The following is a 26,658-nucleotide window of genomic DNA, read 5'->3' as shown; positions in this document are numbered from 1 at the left end:
TTAAGCTCAATGCGCATGCGCATTGAGCTTAAAAGTCACGGGCACTGCAAGGAATCGCCACGATTCCTTGCAAGTTGGATAAAGAGTGGATGAGCCCCTATAGTCTCGCTTGCTCGATGCGCATGCGCATCGACAGGCGAGACCTAATAAAGGGGGCATCTGGCCTCCAGCTGGGGTCTTTTCTGGCCGTGCGATCCGGCTATTGATATGCTCTGTAGCCTTTTCGGGCCACCTTGCGGCCTAGGGACGTGCAGAGAGGGCTCGGACACTACAGTTGCACAGATCCTGTTTGTTACGGGCCGAAACAGAGCCACAAGTGGGCGGAACACTTCCTTATTCCGCGAAAGAAGCAGACATCTCTCACTTCTGAAAGCCCCACCTAGTTTCAAACTGAGAAGATACTAAAAGCGTGTGACTTCCAGTAAGGGAGTATGCAGATGAGAGAGAAACCTAAGGGCAGGGTTTCGGATCCAACTGCTACTAAAAAACGATCACGTCTTGTATGTAGTATTGGAATGGAAGTTACATCCGCGCCTAGATTTAATTTGTTTCACTAGGCTAACATCTTTAACTAAAGCAGAGAGACAGACGCTATTAGGTTGATCTACGTGTAGCAACAGCGCCACTGAGCGGTTAATGGTAAAAATGGCACGCATACAAAGCTGTTCGGTTCATAGACAACAGTAACACTAAAGAAGTTGGCGGAGGAAAGGAAACCTATGGCACAGGGCTGGGCTGTCCCTCCCTGAGAGGCCGATCATACAATGTTAATAGGACTTTTGGTAAATTTGTTTGTTGTGCAAAAGGACTCGCTACTGATTTTTCAAGGAAAAGGTCACGGTTGTATTGTTAAAGATCAGAATGACTCAAGATTTTCTATGACGAATGCAGCAAGTCGTTTTCAGACCAATGGGTCCTGGATGTTGTGAAGTTATGATATTGAATATGGTTTCCCAATCTTTCAGATGATCTGTTTCAGTGTACTCCTGCCCATTCAAATCCACCACATGAGTGGATTAAGGTAATCAAGGAGCTTCTAAGCACAGCAGCAATTAATCGCTCCACCAGAAGAAATAGCTTTGGGATGTTTCTTGTTAGACCTGACTTCCTTGGTGCGGTCTTCCCCCAAACGTTTTGCCTTCACCGTGCTGTTTCCTGAAATTCGTTTTTGTTGGCTTTTTATGACTCTGTGGATTTTACCACTGCTAACCGTGCTAAAATACTTGTGCTGTCTCCCTTAAACATGGCAAATTTAGCTTACACCTTATTGGCACATTCAATCTACATGTAGATCCTGAGTATATGGTACAACATGTACTCAGCACATGTAAATTAAATGCTAATATTGGTGCTGAAGCACTCATTTGCCACTCACTATAGTAGCCTTTAAAACATGTCTCGGGCCTGCCCTTGCAGCCTGTAGTGCAGTTTTAGCTGCTAATCTGCCCTGAAAAAATAAACCTTTCCCCAGGCATAAACCTTTCTTTTTAATACAACTAAGTCACCGCTAAAGTAGGCTCTATACAGCTCATAGGGCAGGGTGCATTGTATTTGTAAAATAGTACAAATGTTTTTAAGTTTTACATGCCCTAGTAGTGAACAACTAGTACATTTGTTTTTCACTACTGTAAGGCCTACCTCTTCCATTGTCTAACATTGAGTTACCTTATTACATGTACTAAGTGCTAACTTTTTATTGGGTCAGGTAGAAATGTTATGTTTGAATTCAAATGAATTGTAATTTAAAATCCTCTTTAATGGTAAAGTCACATTTTAGGTTACAATTTGGAAAATGCCACTTTCAGAAAGTTGGCATTTTCCTACCCTAAAATTTATAAGGCATTCTAAAAGTTTCTAGCTGCCTGTGCCTCTTATATGCTCTGATAATCAGGAATAGCCATTCTTTTCTTACCCAAATTCTTTCTTTATAATATTTATCTCAGGATTTGTTTTTTTCTAGTTTACTATCCATCTCCTTTCTTCACAAAGAGGCTCTTTTACATTCCCACGATTTGCATTGGGCTCTGACAATTTATCTAGCCAGCTGATGCATTTTTTTCTAACCTTTGGTCCTGTCAGGGCAGGGGTTGCACCCTGTTTATCAAGTCTGAGCCACTGGCATAGGCAGACTACCATTATCTTATAAAGGATCATAGGAAGTTCTTTCTGGTCCAGTCCAAGCATGTTAAACCTGAGGAGTTTTCACCTCATTAACAGCATTTTAAGGAGCATAAATAAGGGACAGTAGTCTTTCTTCCACTTGATCCTTCCCTTACATTTTCATGATGCATTATCGCCTCAAGGCTAGATGTTTTCTGCAGAGGCTTGCTGCTTATGTTTTGGATTCAGCCAAGGTGTAAGGTAGGTCAATATTAGCCTTAGTTTATGTGCACTGGGTATACCAGAATTGCAGTCTCATGAATATAATTTCGGGTCACCTTTGGTGGATTCTGCTTGAGACTGCCTAACGAAGTAAAGAGTCTCACAATAAAATACGGATGAGCCAGCAACTAACCATTTACTTCTGCTACTCGTCATTACTCTGAGCTCTAATCTTCTTCACAATCCTAGGTGCTCCTCTCCACAAATTCTACTGGAGGAGAGACAACCACTTGGAATTATGGCCTGTTAACGCTGGAAGGGAATATGCTGGCTTCCTCCTTTTCAGGGTGGAAGGAGTCAGTAGGTAACCTAGGTAGTGAATGATTGCCCTCAAAATTTCAATTGTGACGAGGAATACTAGGACTTAGAGTGATGAAGGATCCTGGCCATGTATTTTCATTTAGAGATTGTAAAAGAGTAAGGAGCTAGTATATAAAAAAGATTTCATGTAAAATGCCCAGTATTATTTTAGCAAGGACATTCTGCCTCTTATTCAGATTTATTTTGGGAATGGTTTAGTCAGGCCTAAAATAACTTTGAAGTAATTTCCTCTGTTTTCTTTTTTATTTATAGATATTGGTAAAGCACACCGCAAATAATATACAGTGTCTCATGGTGCTAGAAAAATCACCACATCTTATTTTTCAGCTGATTACAAGAAGAAATGCAGGCTTGGAAAAACAGCCGGGTTTAAAGCTTTTTTCTAGAATTTGTAAATGTGAGTTTCATTTTTTATTTCAAAGAGAATGGGAGCCTGATGGATGCCAAATGCCCTGTGGTAGAACTAACAAGGTGATTACAAGATCTAAGGTTTCTCTAGGAAATACCTTTAGAATATTTAGCATTCATGTAGCGCTACTTTAAGCTTCCGTTTCAAATGAGAAAAGATCAAAATTTTGTGTTTTTCTCAATCTTTTTTTACTGGCTTGACATAAAAATGCCAGCTATGCTGGTAAAATACTGGGCAGGTGGCAACGCTGCCCGATGATGGCATTCAACAACTTCACAGTGTTTTAGAATAATTGACCACTGACTGTACCCTCTTCTAGTTTATCCTAAAAATCTACTTCGGAATTGATTTGTCATCGGCAAACTAAAGTTCCAGCACCTCCTCTAGAATTCAAAATACACCCATCGACTTACTTTTTGGCTTTGGATTAGGCACTACATGTGACTTAGTTTGTACCATGGACCCCTGAGTTGTGGGACGATGACTGAGGGAAGTGGTTAAGCAAGACTTAAATTACCACATGCTCCTAAGTGCACTTGTGAGGTTCTACACTACTATGCTGTAAAAGTGGCAGGACATTAATGTACCTGAGAGCTTCTGTACCAAAATGGTATAGAAAGTGAGTGCCCCAGAAAGGTTCCATGAGGTAATGGTATAAGAAAATAATACCCCTGAGAAAATTCACACCACAAGCAGCTCTGTGTTGTAAGTATTTAGGAAACTAGCACCTATTAGAGGTTTCACTGAATAAGCAAGTGCAGCAGAGACATTTCATAATATTATTGAACACAAGTGCACCCGAGAGGTTTTACATCATAATGCTGCAGGAAAGTGTGGTATCTTGTCTTTAGTGCTATGCATCTTTTCTTATTGATTTAATTTACATAATTACAGAAAGGATAATGCCTGAAAGGTTCTACAGCATAATGTTACAGGAGACAAGCACTCTTGAGTGGTTCTATAAAATGGAATTTAATGAACGAGCAGAATGCTGAATGATCCTGTAGATTCCTTTAGGTTTGGAAAGTACAGCGTTCCCCTCACCTGTGGACGAAGTGATTGTCCTCAAGGTATTTGCTGCCACACGCAATGTCTCGCGCCATGTTCAGCAGGTCCATCATGTTCAGACTAGACGGCTGGTGCTGTGGATCAGAGATATAAAGATACAAGAGAGAACATGTGATGAGGTGGCTGTGAGCAGGGTAATACCATTAAGCGTGGGGGTGAAAAAATGGAGAGACAGCATTAATGTCTGGATAGCAATATGCAAACTTTTGCTTAATTACTTGAGACATTATGTCCACGTATGCACACCAACACACAATGCTTCTGAGTATGGCATTATTTGTAGCGCGTTTGGTGTTACTATGTTTACAACTGGTCGAATTAATGTCATCCTCTAAGAAACTTTGTAATGGCTCAATATGTAAGATGCAAGTCATTTTTACAACATAGGATTTTTTTTCTTAATCGTGTCTTTGCGTCTGTGTGGCCCAGATGCCAGGGTGCCCAACTGCTCAAGCCGAGCCCCGAGAAGAGGTGGGGCTGGTGTGTGGAGCCGGAACCACAGGTGGATGGATACGCCAAGCTCATGGGGATCCTGAGCCACAGGAGGATAAGGCAGAAGGTGACCTCTTGGACCTCGGATGTGCATGGTTCTTTATTCTGAGTTGATCAAGGTTTGGGTGCATGAGGCAGAACTGAAAATCATTTATTAGGGATACATGATACATTGAGTTTTATGGAAATCTTTATTTGAATATCAGTACCTGATGTTCTAGGAGCTAGAGTACAGAGTCATCAAAGAGATCTTTAAAAACAATCTACACAGACTACAAGAGGCAGGCAGAGAACTTCTGAGGGGTAAAATTATAGCATTTACCAATAATCCCTTTACTGTTGGCTCGACAGCGCAACATAAGTAAGGCACATACCTTCTGTAAGTTGTTTCACCATACTCCACACATTATGCCGGAGTCGGCTGTGTGTTTATCCTTTATACAAATCTAGCACTATACATTTATTTTTTATTCATCCGTAAGACAATTCTCTGCGAAAATGAGGGTCACTGTGACAAATAAACAAATAATTTTAAGAGGCATTGACTCAAAATGGAACCATAACCACTGGAATATCGGCGGGGACAGGTTCTGTAGTGTTTGAGTATTCTCTAAGACCCAATACATACGCTTCCCCAAGCATATCGCATACGTGAATCACCTGCATTATACCAAATAAATAACAAGCACTAGTGTTCTTAAAATGTTTTTGAATGTATAGACTGACAATTTGAATGCAAAGAGGAATGTTCAATTGGCATGCCACCACCTATGGTATATGAGATACGCCACAGGTATCCTACACTATATACTGCATCAAAATCAATTGTGTTTTTGTGATTATCTATTGTTGCACTTTTATCTTACGGGAACAACGAGTCAGGTGTAAACCATAAGTTACGTTTTCACCCGAAAGAATAAAAAAAGAGAGAGAATTTCTCCACCACTCAGCTTAGTGTGTGTTCTTTCACAACATTCCAAAGCCTGAAAACTTTGGGTTTTTCACTCATGGTCCTGAAGAAAACCTCCTACTAATTGTTTTCTTTTGGCTGAAACATGTAGATCCATTTTTAGGATTCAGGATATCAATTATTTCTCCCAGATATCCGCAGTTTCTCTTTTTTAGTCCTGCCATAGGACCCCATTATTAAAAATACTCCTGACAAGTAGGGGGATCCTGTAGATAACTCACCACTTTCACAATCTGCCAATAACAAAAACCAGCTCGACTGTAATCAGGCATCGAAGCCCACCTAGGATGCACTCAGCATCCTAGGTGGGAAACCAGTATATAGGTTTGCTCACACAAATGTTTTTTTGAATGCAGTAAACCTTTCTTGAGCCCATTATGTTTGTTGTATAAAATTATGTATAAGTGATACATCAAGTTATATGGAAACCTTTATTTGAATTTCAGTGCAGAATATTCTAGGAGCTACATTATAGTCATCAAAGAGCTCTTTAAAAACAATCTACACAGACTACCAGAGGCAGGCAGAGATCTTCTGAGGGCTACAATTATCATAATTTTCAAGATCCCTTTACTGTTGGCTCGTCCACCTTTACAGGCTACAGTATGAAAGGACACAGCTGGTGTTTGTCTAAGGGGTCCCTGGGCGTATTATGCTGTTTGCTTTGCAGACGAAACAATAGCATCAGTTTCATATGCGAAAACTGTTCCTTTATTAAATAATCCAGGTCAGTTTAAGTGCTGGGTGACCTTTTGCAAATCTAACCTGCTTTAAGGTTGAAGTAAAGAATAATGCAATGCACTGTATATTCTAAATGCCCCGCCATGTACCCTAAAATGGAACTGTGGAATTCAGGGGCATCATGTCACTCCTGGGCATTCACCTTCAGGGATCCACTCCTATAGGAAGGGGTAAAAATCACTAAATCATGAAACTGCAGTGCGCAATCCAAGTGCCTGGTCTGTGTCTCTCTCTCTTTCTTTGTTTACCCCATTATCATTGGCCAAACATTTTGTTCTTCTGACTAATGGGAAGAACATACATTTTCCATGGCCACCTCTCAATGTCGTAAGGATACAGACGTGGAAGGACCTGCCTTCTGATTTGTGGTTGGTGCATTTCGCTCATGGGTAAAGAAGTACCCTTGCTTCTCCTATGAACCATATTTCCTAGCCCCAAAAGAGAAGAAAGATCTCAGCTTACCATGCGAGGGCGATTCTGCCGCAGAAAGCTCTTCATGTCTCCACCAGCCATGAGCTCCAGCAGAATAAAGCGCGGAAGGGTCTGTAGACTTACTCCAATGCAGCGTACAATGTTCTGGTGACTGAATGTACTGCCAACAACAAGACACCCAAAAACAGATTACATTAAATAAAAAATTAAAACATGGATCCAATGAGCAGCTTGGGTCATGGGTTGGCTAGCAAGGAAAGTCAGATTCCTTCTATTGCGAGCTCGCTGTATTAGTGCATGTCGCTAGGCCGGGAAACCCGAAAGATTACATTCTTAACATGAGGATGCATCAGTACAATTGTTCTTTAATGCTATCATGACAACAAACTATTTCTGCCCTCTTGAAATTCAGTTAACATAGTGATTGTAAGTATTATTGAAGGTCAAGGACACATGAATAGAAGCTTCCAATGGGCTTCTACAGAGGCATAACAAAGGGGGGGGGGGTCCACCCTGGGCGGCACAGGTTTTCGTGGCGGCGGCCTCCCGCCTCCCGCTCTTATCTGCGGCTGTCGGGTGGCAAACGCTGGCAACACCAGCATCACCCCGCTCTTACTTTCGGCCTCCTTGGCGGCAAAATCAGGGACCGCCACAGGCGGCAGAGAGCCTAGCTTCAGCAACCTCTGCCAACATGACTCCCTATGCCAGTAATAACCCCCCATCCCAAGTGTAGTATCATTTATACACTAAAGTCTAGTCCTTTCTTTTGTAACATATCACTTGTCTGTCTTAATTTTTTATTGTTCTGTCTGTTGAGACTTACTTCTTCCAATTAAAGACAAGGCATTGCAAGAATGGCAAGTAGGCCAAAACAGAACATAATAATTAAAAATAGATCTTCTAGTTAAACTTATAAAGGAGTGGTTCTACTGGATATGTGAACTTTTTTTATCGATTAAGGGTCTACATTGAGCTGATTTTATTTGGCCAAAGTTGTGTGCTTCCACTGAAAAGAGTGCTTGAATTACACTTGTTTGCCTTGTGACAAACCTTAGGTTGAGTTTGTTAGGGTGTCCAGCTAATGGTCATGGCCATAGGCCTGATCTGTTTATTAAAATATATTATGATAAAGGCAGTAGACATGATATATCTATAGTGAAAAGCATATGTTCTCCTTTTAAGGGTGGGTTATTATTACTCTTTAAGAAGGCTTAAAAGGATTTTGTTCTATAAAATCTCATAGACTGCTGTAGTTGGTAATGGTTTTGGTGTTGGTAAACCCCATGCCATAATGAGCGATATATAAGAATTGCTCTATGAGAATCATTGTTAGACCCTCTTAGGAGAGATATTATTTTGGGTATCCCACTGAAAGGTTATATATCTCTGTAATTGTGTGACTTTGTGCCTGGTTGTTGCCATGTGGTAAGGGTTACAATCAAAACAGTAGGCCTGAGTTAATTATGGTAACAACCACAATTGGTGCACTGGGACACGTTATGTCCAATCCCAGCCAGCTTGTTAAGCTTGTAGTAGGTAATGTATATTTGTTGCACCCAGGAAGGCAGAAATGTGTAATTACCTGATGATCAATGCCTCCATTAGGAAGTCCATCTCATCTTGCTCTGAGCTGATTTCAGGCAATGTCTAAGCAAAGCATAGAAGGAAACAAAAAACAGCAAACTATTAAAATGAAAAGCATGCCAATCGATATGATACTTGAGATATTTAAAAAAACACAAGTGAATTACATGTTCTGAGGCCCCAAGCGAGAGACAGACAGAAATGTATTAAACTTACTATGCTTTGCTTGGTGCATTGGTTCCTTTATTCCATGATGCACCATACACATGCAAATACAAACTATACAACACAATACAATACCACACATGATAGTACAATACAATACAACACAACACAACATAATCTCACAGTACACAATAAAGCATTACAAGGCCTTTTCTGTGGGTCCTAGACCAATCTGTGATTACCGGAAAGTATTTAATTAGGTGTTCTCATTTACCAGGATTAACAACTCAGTAGATTTCTACCCAGGTAGCTTAGAATACGCAAAACATTCCATATCCACCATCCGATGAGAAAAGTGGTCCCACTGAAGACCACAATGATGGTTTTTGGGTGCCAGTGGGCTAGCTGGTAAAGTCAAAGAGTCTCTGAGTGCAGTTGACAGGGCATCTGAGATCCTGTCATCGGTGTCATGTGACACTGGAGAGAGTTCAGTGTTGAACACTTCAGGGCCCAATTGATCTCCAAAGTCAAAGACTTGCACCCCAAAGTACCTCCCTGGGGGTATCAAATTGTATTTGGAAATTGGCTGGTGGCTGTCTAAATTTTAATTTAGCAAAGTACCCACAGGGCCTTGACTATTCAACTACTGGTTCCACCAGTATGGACAGGGGAATTTGGATTTAGAATCACATTCCAACACCTTTCATACATGACACATGTTTATAATTCTAGGAGCTTGAAGGATGGGTCAAATACTTCTGAAATTACTGCACAAAATATGGAACACTACCCTGCGGCCTGAGGTGAAAAGGATAAACGTCAGGATCCTTTTTAGGCTGGAAAGATGCAGGTAGGGCATGGGATGGTCTGGAACAGTGTAGCCTCGCTGCATTGGGATTCCTGGAATGGGCTCTCCAGGTCCTCAACCATCTGATCAAAAGATTATGTCATTTCAGCTGGCTGCAAGGTCTTTGTGTCCCAAGGTGGCATACATCCTTTAATGACCTGCACATAGGTTTTGGCTTGTTTGACTTTGCTCTTTCTGCTCCTATTGTGGGGCCTATTCCTCTTGAAACCGGGCAATACAATGTCTTCTCACTCCAGGGCAGGTTGTGGCAGCAGGGCTTCAAGAATCCTAGTCCTGGTCTTAAGGAGAACAGTAACATGAGAAATTCTGTTCCAGGCAATTTTCATTCTGAGGTGGTGTACTATACTCCTTCTTGTGGTGCTGACAATGTATTATCCTGCTTTGTGCCTACTGGAAGTTAGCCAGGGCCAGAAAGAGGTCAAGCTTTCTTAACTATGGATGTCCAATTCAATTAAGACAAGTTGTCTGTAGGATTTCTTTCAAGGCAGTTTGCAGATTCAGGGAATCACCCACATAGTCAGTCCAGGATTCTTGCTTGGCAGGTGGAATCACTGAGGAAAAGGAGGGCTCAGATACTGCTGAAGGGCAGAGTTTCTGGTCTGGCAGGATAAAAATGTAGATTCTACTTCCTAATGGGACATCTGCGAATATAAGGGGCAAGACCCCAGGGATGGCAACATGCAGGTGATCAAGAACACAACACGGACAAAGACATCATGAGCGTAAGCACCATTATGTGTAGTGTTCACTTCGTTCTCAGTATGAATAGGATGGTATTCACCTGTGCTCAGATTGTCAATCGCACAACATATATATGACATTACTAATTTATTCTGGCAAACACATACATGTGTGCGAGGAGGTAATAAAACCAGTTGTGAGTGATTGTATGGAGTTTACAGCCTCCACACTAGGATTACAGGTAAAAAGGATAATCAAATAGCACACAGTAACTAGAAGTGTCCCCTTTGCCATGTTTGAAGGGCAAGTGACCAGCCTTGACAAGGGTTGAGGGTAAGTTTCCTGACCAGCATTGCCTTGTGCGCCACTAGTTAATGTCATACACATGTAGAGGACTTTACTGTGCTCACAGATTGTCTAGTTGACTGGGGAAGGAATCAAAGGGCATGCCAGCAGAATGGGACTGGAGCAAGGTAGAAAATCATTTTTTTTGCAGTGCCAAGACTTTTGTTGCTACTGACACAATAAATAGGCATACCCTATAACCCTTTAAGACCCTCACACATCACACTGTAAAAATATTTCCTCGACAACTTTACAAAAAGATTTTGCTATATGAAATTTGTAGTGAGTAAAAGTTATGGATGAAACAGTTTCAATGTGGGCCTTTACCAAAGTTCTGTTGTAAGTCTGTGTTTTGGCAACGCAGCTGTCAATCAGACATACTGCTAACAATACACATAAAGAAGGCACTGGGTTCACCGCTTTCAGCCATTGGCGTTCTTTGGCCCACCTACTTCAGGCACTGTTTTGAGTTTTTGTCAATCCCATTTTAGCCCAGTCCTGGGATTCATCTCTCACTCAGTGCTATTAGCTGTTTGGATGCATCCTTCCGCTTCCACTGGCTTGAAATGAACTAGATGATGGGTTACATTACAATTACAGCTGTGTCCAGTAGCGGCCCGTGGTGGGAGTGCTGCTGGGCACTGACGTGGGGCAGGGTGGCGGGTAGTAAACTACAGATTACTTCCGATTAGAGGTTAGTAAACATATAAATAAATGAAACAAATTTTGTTGCTTGCGCTGCATCACATTTGGCCACTTGGTGCTTCCCTCCTATATTTCTCACTGTCATGGCGTACTGCTCTATGCCTTAGAGCAGAGTTTCCCAAACTGTGATCCGCGGACCCCCAGGGGTCCGTGAGACATTCCCAAGGGGTCCGCAGGACTAGAGTGCCTGTTGTCGTAGTGAAAAATGAAACGCCCATGCGTCCTCACAGCACACAAGAGCTGTGATTGTTGGCGCAGGGGCGGCAACACCACAATAATACAATCGGGAGGCGGGGGCAGCGAATGGGCAGTGGGCAGTCAGGGGGGCGGGCCGCAGGGGGCATAGCGGCTGGGGAAATGAGCGGAAAAGAAGTCGAAAGGGGCACAAAAACAAGAAAAAAACGAGTGGCACAGAAGCCAGAAGGGCGCAAAAAACGAGGGGAAAACGAAGTGGAACAGAGGGCGGAAAGGCACAAAAAACGAGTGGAACAGAGGGCAGAAGGGCACAAAAAACGAGGGAAAAACGAGTGGAACAGAGGGCAGAAAGGCACAAAAAATGAGGGAAAAACAAGTGGAACAGAGGGCAGACAGGCACAAAAAACGAGGGAAAAACGAGTGGAACAGAGAGCAGAAAGGCACAAAAAAAGAGTGGAACAGAGGGCAGAAAGGCACAAAAAAGAGGAAAACGAGTGGAACAGAGGGCAGAAAGGCACAAAAAACGACTGGAACAGAGGGCAGAAGGGTACAAAAAACAAGGGAAAAACGAGTGGAACAGAGGGCAGAAAGACACAAAAAATGAGTGGAACAGAGGGTAGAAGGGCACAAAAAACGAGGGAAAAACGAGTGGAACAGAGGGCAGAAAGGCACAAAAACACGAGGGAAAAACGAGTGGCACGGAGGGCAGAAAGGTACAAAAACGAGGGATAAACGAGCGGAATAGAGGGCAGAAAGGCACAAAAAACGAGTGGAACAGAGGGCAGAAAGGCACAAAAAAGGAGTGGAACAGAGGGCAGAAAGGCACAAGAAACGAGGGAAAAACGAGTGGAACAGAGGGCAGAAAGGCACAAAAAACTAGTGGAACAGAGGGCAGAAAGGCACAAAAAACGAGGGAAAATGAGTGGAACAGAAGGCAAAAGGGGCACAAAAACGAGGGAAAAACGATTGGCACAGAGGGCAGGAGGGCACAAAAAACGAATGGCACAGAGGGCAAAGGGGCACAAAAAACTAATGGTACAGAGGCAAAATACAGATTTCAGAAATATAGGGGCAGCTAAGAACAGAAGGCAGAACGGGCAGAGAGGCACGGGGGCAGCGAGGGGAACAGAAGGGGAAACCGGGCAGAGACACAGGGCAGCGAGGGGTACAGAAGGAAAGACTGGGCAGAGAGAGCATGGGGACAGCGAGGGGAACAGAGGGAAGACAAAGGGGCACAGACCACGTACAGGCAGCGGGGGAAGACAGACAACAGCAGTCACAGACACAACAAAGAAAATACAGGCAATACAATAAAAGCGATAAAACGTTGAAAGGCACATGTGTATAGGTTACCGTTACTTGCCAGGCAGGTAAAAATAGATGCAGCCAGGATCAGCAGTAGGATTTTCTTGCTGCTGTCTGATTGCTCACTTTCCACAAGCACTTGGGTACCACTAAATAATACACTGCTGTATGCATACATGTCCATGCCAATAGACCCAATTCAGGCTGTCTCCCCCTTGAAATTGCCTCTGCTTCAAAAGGCGTTTTTAAAAAGAAATTTAAATTGTACAAATTGCTTGGGGGTCCCCGGCTTCCAGGGGACCCCCAAGTAATGATTCAGTAGCGGTCCTCAGGAGTCAAAAGATTGGGAACCACTGCCTTAGAGCATTAACCTCAAACCTATTGGCTTTACCGATGCTTGCTTCATTTTCTGCTAAAACATGCTGTGTACGTGCAGATCTGCAGACCAGCTCCAGCACGGTCGATTGTACTATAAACCAAGTCACTGGGTATTAAGGCCACAGTCATTCAGTACTTGGGAAATCCGGTTGGTTGCATATCAGAAACACAGGTACAATGTTTGTGTTTTGAGGACAGACAGTCACCCTGAGAGCTGGGTAAATACCATCAAACTTCCTGCCCACAGTCGCCTAAATAGCTGACAGAACTTCATGGCCGCTCCTGGACTGAATAAGTGTTTGATGGTAATGTTGTTGCTCATCGTTATTACATTTTTATATGTATTGTTTTTTATTTTGCACTCTATGTGGTCATCAGACAATGCATACAATTATTTTTTGATTGGAATTCTTATCATTTGTTTTTACTCTTTTGAACTTTCATTACCTTCACTGGTTTTACATATACATTTAAATGGTAGCACTTATTCCAGAAATGTTATACTTCTTTGCCTAACCAAATGTGCCTGTATTCCTATCATATCCAAGGGATGTATTACACAAGAAAAAGTACCTCAAAATTAAAGACCACCAAAGGAGTTATCTCCCATGTCCTCTTCCTTTGATCTAACAGGTTTAGAAGCTTCTGGAAATACTGGAATAAATGTAAGGCCTTTAGGTATAACTAGAGTTTTTTAATCATATGTGTCACTTACGGGTTTACGATTCTACCCATAGGAAGGAAGTGCCCAACAAAGTTCATTTCTACTGCTGCAAATCTACACCAGTAGAAAATAAAGATGTATTCAGTAAGTACATCGGCTGAGATTGCCTTTCAGATCTGATGTTGGATGAATCAGGAGGAGTGAATAACAACGTTTCATGAGTACAGCAAAACACAAAAGAGAAAGAATACTGACCTTGATCGCCACCTGGAGAGGGTTGGGGTCCCCTCCGATTCCTACCACTGTACCCTCATAGACCTCTCCAAACGCACCATGTCCAAGAGCCCTGGTGAGAAATTGAACCAAATGTCAGCTATAGCTTCAGTATTTCTGCTAGGTTGTTTCGGCACAATAAAAAAAAATCGACTTACTCAGGAGTTGACCCAACTTACATTCTGGGACAGACACACTCACATATCATTGACTTCATAAAATACGGTCCGCACATTAACAGTGATATGGTTTTAAGGGCACCTTTCAGAGCAGTACCAAAACTGATCTATAAGAGGTCATGCAACATAATCTACCTACCAAAGACTATGACCCTCTCAAAATACAAATACCAGTCTGACATTGTTCACAAATCATTATTTGAGGCTTGAGAAACAAGAAAAAAAAAGAGTCAATTTAAAATGTGGGCAAAACAATGTCATGGTACGTTATATCAGGGACTCCATCATAATAGTAAGGGGCGATGGTAGTTTATGTCAAATCTGTGTCTTCTTTGAAATTCAGTTGGGCAACTTGGGTGTCTTTCCTCCCACTGCCACACTCTAGGTCGACAGCTTCTAATTCACAATGCCTTGGCGGGTGAGCATCTTACTTGAGAAGTGAGATGTTCTTCCGAGGGATCTCCTTCAGCTCGCTCAAGGTAGCGGCCTTCCCGGCAAAGCAGTAGTTCGGGTTATAGTCCGTCATGATGGTGGAGGTTCTGATTTTGCTCAGTTTGTACTCAGAGCTTTGCAGGCGCACACGTACTCCCTCCAGCTGTTGTTTCTTGCGGTGGTAAACTGGGGGTGAGCGATTGATCACGGAAAAGGAAAAAAAACAAATAAGGCGAAAAATACATATGCCAAGGGCTTCACAGAACTGTGACTAGTGAATGCTTATGGCGTACATACTAGGACATCCAATAATTCTTACCGATAGCTAGACCACCAGTGGTGAAGATCACACCAAGAATTACTGTCGCAGTGACCACCGACAGAATGAGCGGAATGGGGAAGTGCCCGTCAGCGTCTGGCTCTTCATGGACAAAGGGAAAAACACAAGTGTAAGTGTAAGTATAAGGAATATGCTACTTACCAGTATGCATCTTTTCTTGGCATAGAGGGCTGCAGAGTGGTACATTTATGAATAGATCGCCATCTGGTGTTGGGCTCGGATGATTGCACTTGTTTTTCTTCTGGAGAAGTCTTTGTCGTCATCGATGACTCCTCCTCTATGTGTTAGTGCGCATGGGCATCGGCTCCATCCTTAGATTGTTTTGCCATAGTAGGGTTAGATGGAGTAGTGTAGTATAATACATAAAGATATGCCCATGTAAGTGTATCTAAATAAGATAATGTTGGGACAGACACTGGTTTCCGGGGAGGCAGGGAGGGCATGTACCACTCTGCAGCCCTCTATGCCAAGAACAGATGCATACTGGTAAGTAGCATATTCCGTTCGAGGCATATGGGCTGCAGATGGTACATTCATGAATAGATTATACAGCAGTTACCTCCCTAGCGGTGGTCACCCGTGTCTGTCGCAACTGTTTGAAATAGAGTTTTTAATACAGCTTGGCCCACTCTGGCTTGTTGTGTAGCCTGCACATCAACACAGTAGTGCTTTGTGGTGTAGACCAAGTTGCTGCTCTACATATGTCATCTAGGGGAATGTTTCCTAAGAATGCCATATGATGCCCCTAGCTTACGTGTAGAATGAGCTCTAGGAGGAACAGTTAATGTTCTCTTTGCTTTTATGTAACATATTTGTATACATCTTACAATCCATCTAGCGATGACTGCTTTAGAGATAGGATTGCCCTTATGTGTTGGGGAAAATGCCACAAATAGTTGTTTAGTTTTCCTGAAATTTTGTGTCCTTTCTATGTAGTACAAAATGGCCCTTTTGACATCTAGTGTATGTAGGGCCCTTTCTGCTACCGTCTGTGGCTTTGGGAAAAAGACTGGTAGTTCCACCGGTTGATTGATGTGAAATGCTGAAACTACTTTAGGCAAGAACTTTGGGTTTGTTCTAAGAACCACTTTATTCTGATGTAATTGTAGGAATGGTTCTTGTATTGTCAATGCCTGTAATTCACTTACTCTCCTGAGTGAGGTAATGGCTATAAGAAAGGCCACCTTCCATGTAAGGAATTGTATTTCACACCTATGCATAGGTTCGAAAGGTGGTCCCATTTGTCTGGTGAGTACTACGTTGAGGTTCCAGACCGGGGAAGGTGGTAATCTTGGTGGAATGACTCTCTTAAGGCCTTCCATGAAGGCTTTTATCGCTGGCACTCTAAACAGGGATATGTGCTGCCTGTTTTGTAGGTACGCTGCTATAGCTGCTAGATGTACTCTGATAGATGTGTACGCGAGGTTACATTGCTGTAAGTGTAGTAAGTAGCAAATAATCTCCTTTGTTGATACGTCCAGAGGGTTGATACTATTATTTGTACAGTATATAGCAAACCTCTTCCACTTAGCTGCGTAGCATGCTCTGGTGGTGGGACGTCGCGCTTGCTTAATTATCTCCATGCAATTTGGAGGTAGATCTAAGTACCCAAATTCTAGGATTTCAGGAGCCAGATCGCTAGGTTCAGTTGTGTGGGATCTGGGTGCATTATTTCTCCATGGTTCTGTGTAAGGTGCATGGGTAGAATTCTTAGCTTTTGGTGTGGCACTTGTGAGAGTTGCAAGAGCGTGGTGAACCACGGTTGTCGTGCCCAAGTGGGTGCTACTAGTATCATGGTCATTGAGTGTTGTTGCAGCTTTCTGACCACTAATGGGATTAGTGGGAGAGGGGGAAAAGCGTATGCAAATTTGTTGGACCAATTTATCCATAACGCATTGCCCTGCGACAGGTGGTGTGGGTACCTGGACGCGAAGCTTTGGCATTTTGCGTTCTGATGAGTGGCAAAGAGGTCTATCTCTGGTTGTCCCCATCTTTGGAAGAATGGTTGCAGTATTTGTTGGTGCAGTTCCCATTCGTGTATTTGTTCCGACTGTCTGCTTAAGATGTCTGCCATCTGGTTTTGAACTCCTGGTAGGTGTTCTGCTAACAGATAGATGTTTTGAGGAATGGCCCATCTCCAAATTTCCTGCGCTAGTCTGGATAGTTGGAGAGAGTGCGTCCCCCCCTGTTTTTGAATATAATACATTGCTGTCATGTTGTCTGTTCTGATCAGGACTGCTTTGTTGGTAACATGCATTTGAAAGGCTTTCAATGCTAGAAACACTGCTAGTAGTTCTAGATGATTGATGTGCAGCCTTCTTTCCTGCACACTCCATCTTCCTTGTACTGTATATTTCTCCATATGAGCTCCCCATCCCGTAAGCGATGCGTCCGCTGTTATTGTCACCTGTGGAATTGGTTCTAGGAACGACCGCCCCTTGGCAATGTTTGTTGTGTTCCACCACTTCAGAGAGCGGTGTGTGCGGTCGTCTACCAACACCAGATCTGTAATCTGTCCTTGAGCCTGATTCCACTGTGTCGCCAAACATTCTTGTAGCGGACGCATTTGTAGTTTGGCATATGGTATTAGCAGTATGCAGGATGACATCATGCCTAATAGCTGCATGAACACTCTTGCTGTTAATGAGCGTTGTGGCTGAAATTTTTGAATGATTGTAAGCATTGTCTGGATCCTGACTGGATTGGGGTATACTTTGGCTTTTTCTGTGTCTATAGTAGCCCCTAAATATTGTTGAACCTTGCTTGGTTGTAGGTGTGACTTTGTGTAGTTCACAGTGAACCCTAGTTGGTGCAGCATGTGAATTGTCTTCTGTGTGTTCTGAAGACATTCTTCTTGTGACTTGGCCTTTATTAGCCAGTCGTCCAAGAATGGGAAGACATGTATTTGTTGTCTTCTTAGGTGGGCTGCAACCACTGCTAGGCATTTTGTGAACACCCTTCGCGCCGTCGTGACACCAAACGGAAAGACTTTGAACTGATAATGTTGTCCTTCTACCACAAACCTTAGATATTTCCTGTGGGCTTTGTGAATCGGGATATGAAAGTAAGCGTCTTTTAGATCCAGTGTAGAAAGAAAGTCCCCTTTCTTCAGTAAAGGAAGTACTTGTTGGAGCGTGACCATGTGGAAATGTTCCGAATTTATGTATGCGTTGAGAGGTCTTAGGTCTAGTATTGGCCTTAGAGACCCATCCTTTTTGGGAATTAGGAAGTATAGGGAGTATACTCCTGTTCCTTGTTGTTGCTTTGGAACCTTCTCTATGGCATGCTTTTGTAGCAGAGATAGTACTTCTTGTTTTAACAGTGTTAAGTGATCTTGTTTCATTGGACGCTGTTTGGGGGGGATGTTTGGTGGGGTAGATGTGAGTTCCAGGCAATAACCATGTTGGATAATTTGTCTCACCCACCTGTCTGATGTGATGTTTTCCCAGACAGGTAGGAACTGTGATAGGCGTCCCCCGACCGGTGTTATATGGTCTGGGGGAGCTGTATGAAGTCACTGCTTTGGGGTTGGAGAGTTGCGGTTGTTGTTGTTTCCGCGTCCTCTACCCTTGCTGTTGTTACCTCTGTAACTACCTCTAGAATTACCTCTGGGTGATGTCGGTGTAAAAGAGGTTTGTTGCTGGCTTGTACCTGTATTTTTGGATCCTCCTCTATAGGTGGACCTACGAAAGGAACCTCTTTGGGTCGGCTGTTGCAATGCTCCCATTGATTTAGCCGTTTCCGTATCCTTTTTCATCTTTTCTAAGGCCTCATCTGTCCCTGTGCCGAAAAGTGTTTTCTCATCAAAAGGTTGGTTCAGTAATGAAGTTTGCACCTCTTGTTTGAACCCTGAAACCCTGAGCCATGCATGTCTCCTTAACATGATGCTTGTGTTTATGGATCTTGCTGCAGTGTCTGCCGCGTCTAGGGAGCACTTGATTGAAGTGTTAGTAATTAACTTCCCTTCCTGTATGAGTTGATCTGCCCTCTTTTGATGTTCTTTAGGGAGATGTGTGATGAGTTTTTCTAATTCATCATAATGCGCTCTGTCATACCTTGCAAGTAGTGCTTGTGTATTAGCTATGCGCCAGCTGTTTGCCGCTTGAGATGCAACTCTCTTGCCAGAGGCATCTATTAGCTTAGACTCTTTGTCAGGAGGTGGAGCTTCTCCTGTAGATAAAGAGTTTGCTCTCTTACGAGCGTTTGTGACCACTAGTGAGTCTAGAGGAATTTGTCCCTTGAATATTGGGTCTTTTGGAGCTGCCCTATATTTCTTATCAATTCTTGGGTTCAGTACCCTAGCCCTCACCGGGTCTTTGAATATCTCTGATGTGTGATTGAGAAGGCCCTTAAGCATCGGTAGTGTTCCTGATGTTCTTTGTGCAGTAGGTAGTGTTTCTAATAGGAAATCCTCTATTTGAGGTTCTGCATGTAGTTCTACCTTGTGGTATTTTGCTGCTCTATTAATGAGTTGCGCAAACCCAGTATTATCATCAGGAGGTGAAGGTTTTGACGGATACAATTCAGGGTCGTTATCGTTATCTGACCCTACATTGTACTGTTCTCATGGGTCTGCGTCCTCTGGGATTGTGTCTTCATCATCCCCAGGATGTTCTCCCTCCCCTGTATCACTTTCTACATCTGTTGTAGGTGTAGATGGTCGTGTGTGAGGAATAGTTGGCCTATTGTGAGGAATAGGAGAAGAGGGTGTGTCTCTAGGATGTGGAGAAGGGGGAGGAGTTGTATTTGTCCCCATTGTTCTCTTCTTCGGAGGAGTTTTGTCGTCCGATTGTTCATTTTTCCTCTTTTTGGGTAGTTCTGTGACTACCTTGCCAGTTTGTGGATCAATAAACAGAGTCTTTTGTTTAGGATCCGTTTTATATTCCTGTGTCGGTACCGCAGTTTTCGGGTCCGAAAGGTGTTTTTTCTTTTGACTGTCCATTTGTGTTTTCGGTACCGAGATTTTATTCGGATCCGATGTCTTCGGTGTCGAGGGTGTCTTCGGTGCCGATGTTGTTTTCGACGTCGAAGCGTGTTTCGGTGTCGACATGGACTGTTTCGACTTCGAGCTTTCCTTGATATGGAGCTTCGGTGTCGATGTCGGGGTGGGTCGTTTATCGGAACCACCATGATGGGAGACCGAGTGTTTCGGTTTCGTTGCCGGGCCCGAAGGCGGGGCATCGGAAACTTTTTTCGGTTGTCTGACCGGGCTCGAGGGCGGGGTCGACACCGTGCGGGGTCTGTTCTTTGGTAAAGGGACGTCGTCACTCACGGTTTGCTGGACGTCGATTTCCTCGACGTCGGACTCGTCCACTTCTGACCCCGGCTCGTCGTCCTCTTCTTCTTTCTGTTCTGGGTGCTGGTCCTCGAACAGCTCCGGGATTGCTTGTGACTGCATTCTCGATACCTCGTGTCTTCGGGCTCGACGGTTTCTAATCGTCGATTTTGAGGAAAATGCTGCACAGGCCTCACAGTCCCTGGATTTGTGTTCAGGGGACAAGCAGAGGTTGCACACCTCGTGTAGGTCCTTGTGTGGGAACTTAGCACCACACGCTGGACATTTTTTGAATGGAGTCCTTTCCATGGACTCCGGGCTGGACTACGTCGAGCTGGTCTTCTCGTAGTCGTCGTTCTTCGAAACGCGTCGAGATGGAAGTGTAGTCGCGTTCGATAACCAATACCGTCGAATTGGAAAGGGTTACGCGCCGAATATAACTTTCTTTATCAAAGTCGATCCGGAGCGCTTCGATCCTCATCCGAACCCGATGGCGGAAAAAAACAATCTAAGGATGGAGCCGATGCCCATGCGCACTAACACATAGAGGAGGAGTCATCGATGACGACAAAGACTTCTCCAGAAGAAAAACAAGTGTAATCATCCGAGCCCAACACCAGATGGCGATCTAAAATGTACCATCTGCAGCCCATATGCCTCGAACATAAGCAAATCAAAAGATCTCACTTGCATATTTCCTAAGCAACCTAAAGGTCAGTTCTGGAGCAGCAGACTGGAGAAGTGAAAATAAAAGAAAGACTCTGGCAGTCCTCATGCCCAGCATGAGATATGCCACCCATCTGTATCAATCCCTAGCTAAACAAGTTAATATTACAGTGATTAAAACATGTGAGAAAAAGACATCCACAGCTGTGTGTGATAGAAAAGAAATGTTCTGTTTTAACATTTTATACACCCCTAGCTTTTCATCAAATGCCTGCAGCCAAGACTTGAGGCACACATAGTTGTGCAGACATAGAGTTTCACAGAAGAACGAATTCTTTAGTAAAAAGTTGCACTTGCACACCCGCATTTACCTGTATTCCTGCATAAATTAACATGATAGATAGCTGCTGGATGTGGGCTGCCATGTTTCCTCCTCAATCAAAAGTCAAGCTTAGAACTGTTCCACACACTTCAAACTGATACCATTGTGCTCTTTCAATGGGTTACTAACCGACTTTAAACAGATTAAAAACTCACAATAGGTTTTCCAGGTCCAGTAGTCCTCGGTGTTCCACCCACCTGAGAGCAGTTGTTACACGGGCCAGGTGTGTTTTCGCTCTTCCTGTCACTGAGTTTAATCGTAGCCCTTACCATGAAGAACTGTATGTTCAGTTCCTACATATTGTATTGTAATTGCATTTATATAGTGCTTACTACACCGGACACAGTGTTGCAGTGCTTACACCAGGAAGCAGGCTGCACTGGAACCCATTGTTAGTCATTAATCCAGTGGTCATTGGTAACTGTTGGTTTTCAGGGTTAATCTTCTACTCTTAAGGAAACCATTAAATGCATTTGCTCCAGTTTCTCTGTGGTAGATTACATTGATAGGAATTAGATGTGAAAATTAGTGAGAATTGTATGAGTTCATTCTAAGCCCACCTCTCAGTTCAGTGCTGAGCCCACCTCTCAGTTCAGTGCTGAGTCCACCTATCAATTCAGTCCTGAGCCCACCTCTCAGTTCAGTTCAGTGCTGAGCCCACCTCTCAGTTCAATGCTGAGCCCACCTCTCAGTTCAGTGCTGAGCCCACCTCTCAGTTCAGTCCTGAGCCCACCTCTCACTTCAGTGCTGAGCCCACATCTCAGTTCAATGCTGAGCCCTCCTCACAGTTCAATGCTGAGCCCACCTCTCAGTTCAGTGCTGAGTCATCTCTCAGTTCAATGCTGAGCCCACCTCTCAGTTCAGTGCTGAGCCCACTTCTCAGTTCAGTGCTAAGCCCACCTCTCAGTTCAATGCTGAGCCCACCTCTCAGTTCAATGCCGAGCCCACCTCTCAGTTCAATGCCGAGCCCACCTCACAGTTCAATGCTGAGCCCACCTCTCAGTTCAGTGCTGAGCCCCTCTCTCAGTTCAATGCTGAGCCCACCTCTCAGTTCAATGTTGAGCCCACCTCTCAGTTCAGTGCTAAGCCCATCTCTCAGTTCAATGCTGAGCCCACCTATCAGTTCAATGCTGAGCCCACCTCTCAGTTCAGTGCTGAGCGCATCTCCTAGTTCAATGCTGAGCCCACCTCTCAGTTCAGTGCTGAGCCCGCCTCTCAGTTCAATGCTGAGCGTGCCTCTCAGTTCAATGCTGAGCCCACCTCTCAGTTCCGTGCTGAGTCCACCTCTCAGTTCAGTCCTGAGCACACCTCTCAGTTCAGTTCAATGCTGAGCCCACCTCTGAGCCCACCTCTCAGTTCAATGATGAGCCCACCTCTCAGTTCAGTGCTGAGCCCACCTCTCAGTTCAGTGCTGAACCCACCTCTCACTTCAGTGCTGAGCCCACCTCTCACTTTAGTGCTGAGCCCACCTCTGAACCCACCTCTCAGTTCAGTGCTGAGCCCACCTATCAGTTCCATGCTGAGCCCACCTCTCAGTTCAGTGCTGAGTCCACCTCTCAGTTCAGTGCTGAGCCCACCTCTCAGTTCAATGCCGAGCCCACCTCACAGTTCAATGCTGAGTCCACCTCTCAGTTCAGTGCTGAGCCCACCTCTCAGTCAGTTCAGTGCTGAGCCCACCTCTCAGTTCAATGCTGAGCCCACCTCTCAGTTCAGTGCTGAATCCACCTCTCAGTTCAATGCTGAGCCCACCGCTCAGTTCAGTGCTGAGTCCACCTCTCAGTCAGTTCAGTGCTGAGTCCACCTCTCAGTCAGTTCAGTGCTGAGCCCACCTCTCAGTTCAATGCTGAGCCCACCTCTCAGTTCAATGCTAAGCCCACCTCTCAGTTCAATGCTGAGCCCACCTCCCAGTTCAATGCTGAGCCCACCTCTCAGTTCAGTGCTGAGCCTACCTCTCAGTTCAATGCTGAGCCCATCTCTTAGTTCAGTGCTGAGCCCACCTATCAGTTCAGTGCTGATCCCACCTCTCAGTTCAATGCTGAGCCCACCTCTCAGTTCAGTGCTGAGTCCACCTCTCAGTTCAATGCTGAGCCCACCTCTCAGTTCAGTGCTGAGCCCACCTCTCAGTTCAGTGCTGAGCCCACCTCTCAGTTCAGTGCTGAACCCACCTCTCACTTCTGTGCTGAGCCCACCTCTCACTTCAGTGCTGAGCCCACCTCTGAACCCACCTCTCAGTTCAGTGCTGAGCCCACCTATCAGTTCAATGCTGAGCCCACCTCTCAGTTCAGTGCTGAGTCCACCTCTCAATCAGTTCAGTGCTGAGCCCACCTCTCAGTTCAATGCTGAGTCCACCTCCCAGTTCAGTGATGAGTCCACCTCTCAGTTCAATGCTGAGTCCACCTCTCACTTCAGTGCTGAGCCCACCTCTGAACCCACCTCTCAGTTCAGTGCTGAGCCCACCTATCAGTTCAATGCTGAGCCCACCTCTCAGTTCAGTGCTGAGTCCACCTCTCAACCAGTTCAGTGCTGAGCCCACCTCTCAGTTCAATGCTGAGTCCACCTCCCAGTTCAGTGATGAGTCCACCTCTCAGTTTAATGCTGAGCCCACCTCTCAGTTCAGTGCTGAGCCTACCTCTCAGTTCAGTGCTGAGCCCACCTATCAGTTCAGTGCTGAGTCCACCTCTCAGTCAGAAAAAGTACTTGAAAAATGACCCTCAGAATCGGTTTTGATGTGTTTTCCTCATCAGAAGTTGATCGGAGGTATCAAGAGGTTCTGCTGTCTGTGGTAGTGGTAAAACGCCTCCCAAAACATGTGGTGGGGAGTCTGAGGTAAGAGGAAGTGAGTCTTGGGCTGTTAAGACTTTTTTGGGGGATACTTTTCTGATTATCAAGCATTAAAAACAGAAGTGAAGAACAGGCTGTATCCAACAGTGGTCTTGCCTAGGTGCAAGTGGCTTGTATATCACAGCTGCAGCTGAAAGCGTGAACCATCCGATTGCTGAAACAATGTATTTGTTCAATGGCGGTCCATTATTGTGTGATGTGTTAGGATGCACAAGCAGTCAACACATATGCAAGAACCCATGCTCAAAAAGACAATACACAGGAAGGCACACACACATATATGGCCACACATGCAGACAAAGCTGGACAACTGAATGGATCAATCGACATGTGGATGTCTATATGGATGAATAGGACGTTGGACACCTTGATGTATGTTTAGGTGCATGCCCCACGCCTTCTTTTTTTATGTATCTGCTGGTATTTTGTATAGTGCAAGCCTAGCTGGGTCACAATGGAGAGCTATAAAGCAGAAATGGATTAACACGTTTGCATTTCACATTAGATTACACATATGTACAGTTACATTAGATTTCATACGTATTTACGATTTTAAGTACAAGGAGTTGCCCAACTCTGTTTTAAATCCTAGCCCGCCAGGTTCCCTGGTCCCCAAGACTGTCATTAGGCCATATCTCTTCCCATGCATTATCTTTATAAATCAAACCAATGGAATGATAAAGATTTCTTTGTTTTGTTCATGGCATATTAGCAGGACCAACTATCAGGGCATTCAACTTTTTTTTGGGGGGGGAGAGTGAAAACCTATATTCGATGGTGCTAGACAGCCACTGAATTGATGATAAGGAGGCAGAGAGAACGGAATCTGTGACCTTGAAAATTAGTTTATATGATCAGGTCTATTCACGATCGAAGAGAAAGTTTATCAGCATTTGATCATACCTATATTAGCATGGACTCCCTCATTAAAGCCAGTCATTAAAGCCAGACCTGTTGATATTGCCAATGCTTGTTCTTAATGGGGCCCAATCACATACCTTGAGTACTCTGTTTCAAACTTCATCGTTTTTTATACCCTTTTTCCCTTTTGCCTGTTATAGTTTTGTAGGTGAACTATGGTCACCCTTTTAGTGGACGTCTTCGTATCCTCCCAGGTGGAGGTAACATTAATTTTAGCCTTGTTTAGAGTTATGGAAGGGGTGGTCCTGTTTCTGGACACCTTTATCCCATGTCACTTACCTGTCTTCCTCGTAAGAGAGGAATGGGAGGAAAGAGAGTTAGAATCTTCTATCATGCAACTGGGAGCAACTGGGAGAGCCTTGGTGAGGTCTAAAGAGTTTGTGAAGAGTAAAGGGTTTTGTCAATCAGTAGTAAGTGGGAGACTTTCTTTCTTGTTTAGTGTTTATGTCGTTTTGTAAGTTGGAGGTCTGTGGTGACATATACTTGTATTACCTTTTGTTTGGCCTCTGTGCTGGAACAAACTAGATGGACACCATCCAATCATTGCAACACAACATGAACATTGAGTCTTATGAGCCAGTCGGTACTCTGGTTACAAAGGTGGGCCTCGTACCTGTGCAGCTGACGTTGTCGCTCGCCAGCACCTCCCCAGACCTGCAGATGCACCTGACGAGCTTGGTCCGAAAGTTGCGCTCGCAGTGTCCAGACAAGCAGTGGTTGCAGTTCAGGGCCAGTTCGATCAGCACCTCCCCATGGCTCTCCATGACTGGGAAAACCAAAGAGACAATACAGGAAGCAGCCATTTAATACCTCCACAAGTAACATGAATATTACTGCATTGATGTGACTAATCTACCACTGCTTCCCATCGGAGCCGCCACAGGAGGGGCGCGGCTAGGGCTGTTTGCCCCAGGCCTCACTCTTTGCAGGGTCTCGTGCTGTTAATGCTACATTTATTCATATATCAGGCCAACCTAGCTTTTGTGAACTATTCATAAGCTACAGCTACCTCAAATGTGTCAAGGCACTGTTTTAGTTTGGACTAGGTCCTCGTGCCACCAGAAGACATGCAAGGGGCCCTGTATGATGTTGGTGGCCCCGGCCCCACAAACATGTCTGCCAGGCTTGCTTCCAATACTGGTTTGAGCAAAACTCTCTGGTTTTCAGCTTCACTGGTCAGTAACAGGACAGCTGTCCCCATAGAGGGTTACACTGGGTAATACTGTAGACAATTGTCATGGCTTGGCTTGACTTATGTATTTTGGACCTACAGCTGGCTTGGGGCAGATTGACGTCTCCCATTGTCATCAGCACAGTATATGCCAGATGTTGTGGCAGTCAGGTGGCGCAGTAAAGCCGCTCTCTGGGAATAATGCACTACTTATGACTACCCTCATCTAAATGTATACATTTATCTCTATGTCAATGATGCATGTATCATTTCAAGCTTCAGTATACATCCCAGGCCTAGTGGCTGCACACATTTCAGCCTCCCAGTGCACACAGTTGTGTGCCCACTTGAACCTGTTTCAAACCTCTGATGACATCTTGTTTCCCGTCTTTCGAGCCCCTTGCTTTCCCTGTCCTCTGTATTCCTCTTACCAAATGCATATGTATTTTCAACATGGCTGCTCCTCTCAGACT

The 26,658-nt window shown here is 44.3% G+C and overlaps 1 protein-coding gene across 1 annotated transcript in view; it reads right to left on the bottom strand.

Annotated features, from left to right (window-relative positions):
- The window catches only part of LTK (leukocyte receptor tyrosine kinase), a 678,246-nt gene that overhangs the window by 30,441 nt on the left and 621,147 nt on the right, over positions 1-26,658 (bottom strand). Inside the window, exons 17-23 of the mRNA XM_078662014.1 lie at positions 25,628-25,780; positions 14,909-15,010; positions 14,589-14,775; positions 13,961-14,051; positions 8,398-8,462; positions 6,846-6,975; positions 4,157-4,254 (exon numbers count right to left, since the gene is read on the bottom strand). Coding sequence (XP_078518140.1) covers positions 4,157-4,254; positions 6,846-6,975; positions 8,398-8,462; positions 13,961-14,051; positions 14,589-14,775; positions 14,909-15,010; positions 25,628-25,780 — 826 coding nt within the window. The remainder of the gene's footprint in view (positions 1-4,156; positions 4,255-6,845; positions 6,976-8,397; positions 8,463-13,960; positions 14,052-14,588; positions 14,776-14,908; positions 15,011-25,627; positions 25,781-26,658) is intronic.

This window comes from Lissotriton helveticus, chromosome 9 (genome assembly GCF_964261635.1).
Source record: "Lissotriton helveticus chromosome 9, aLisHel1.1, whole genome shotgun sequence".
Classification (NCBI taxonomy): domain Eukaryota; kingdom Metazoa; phylum Chordata; class Amphibia; order Caudata; family Salamandridae; genus Lissotriton; species Lissotriton helveticus.
Note: the sequence above shows the minus strand (reverse complement) of the source record. Positions and strands in the feature narration are given on the sequence as shown.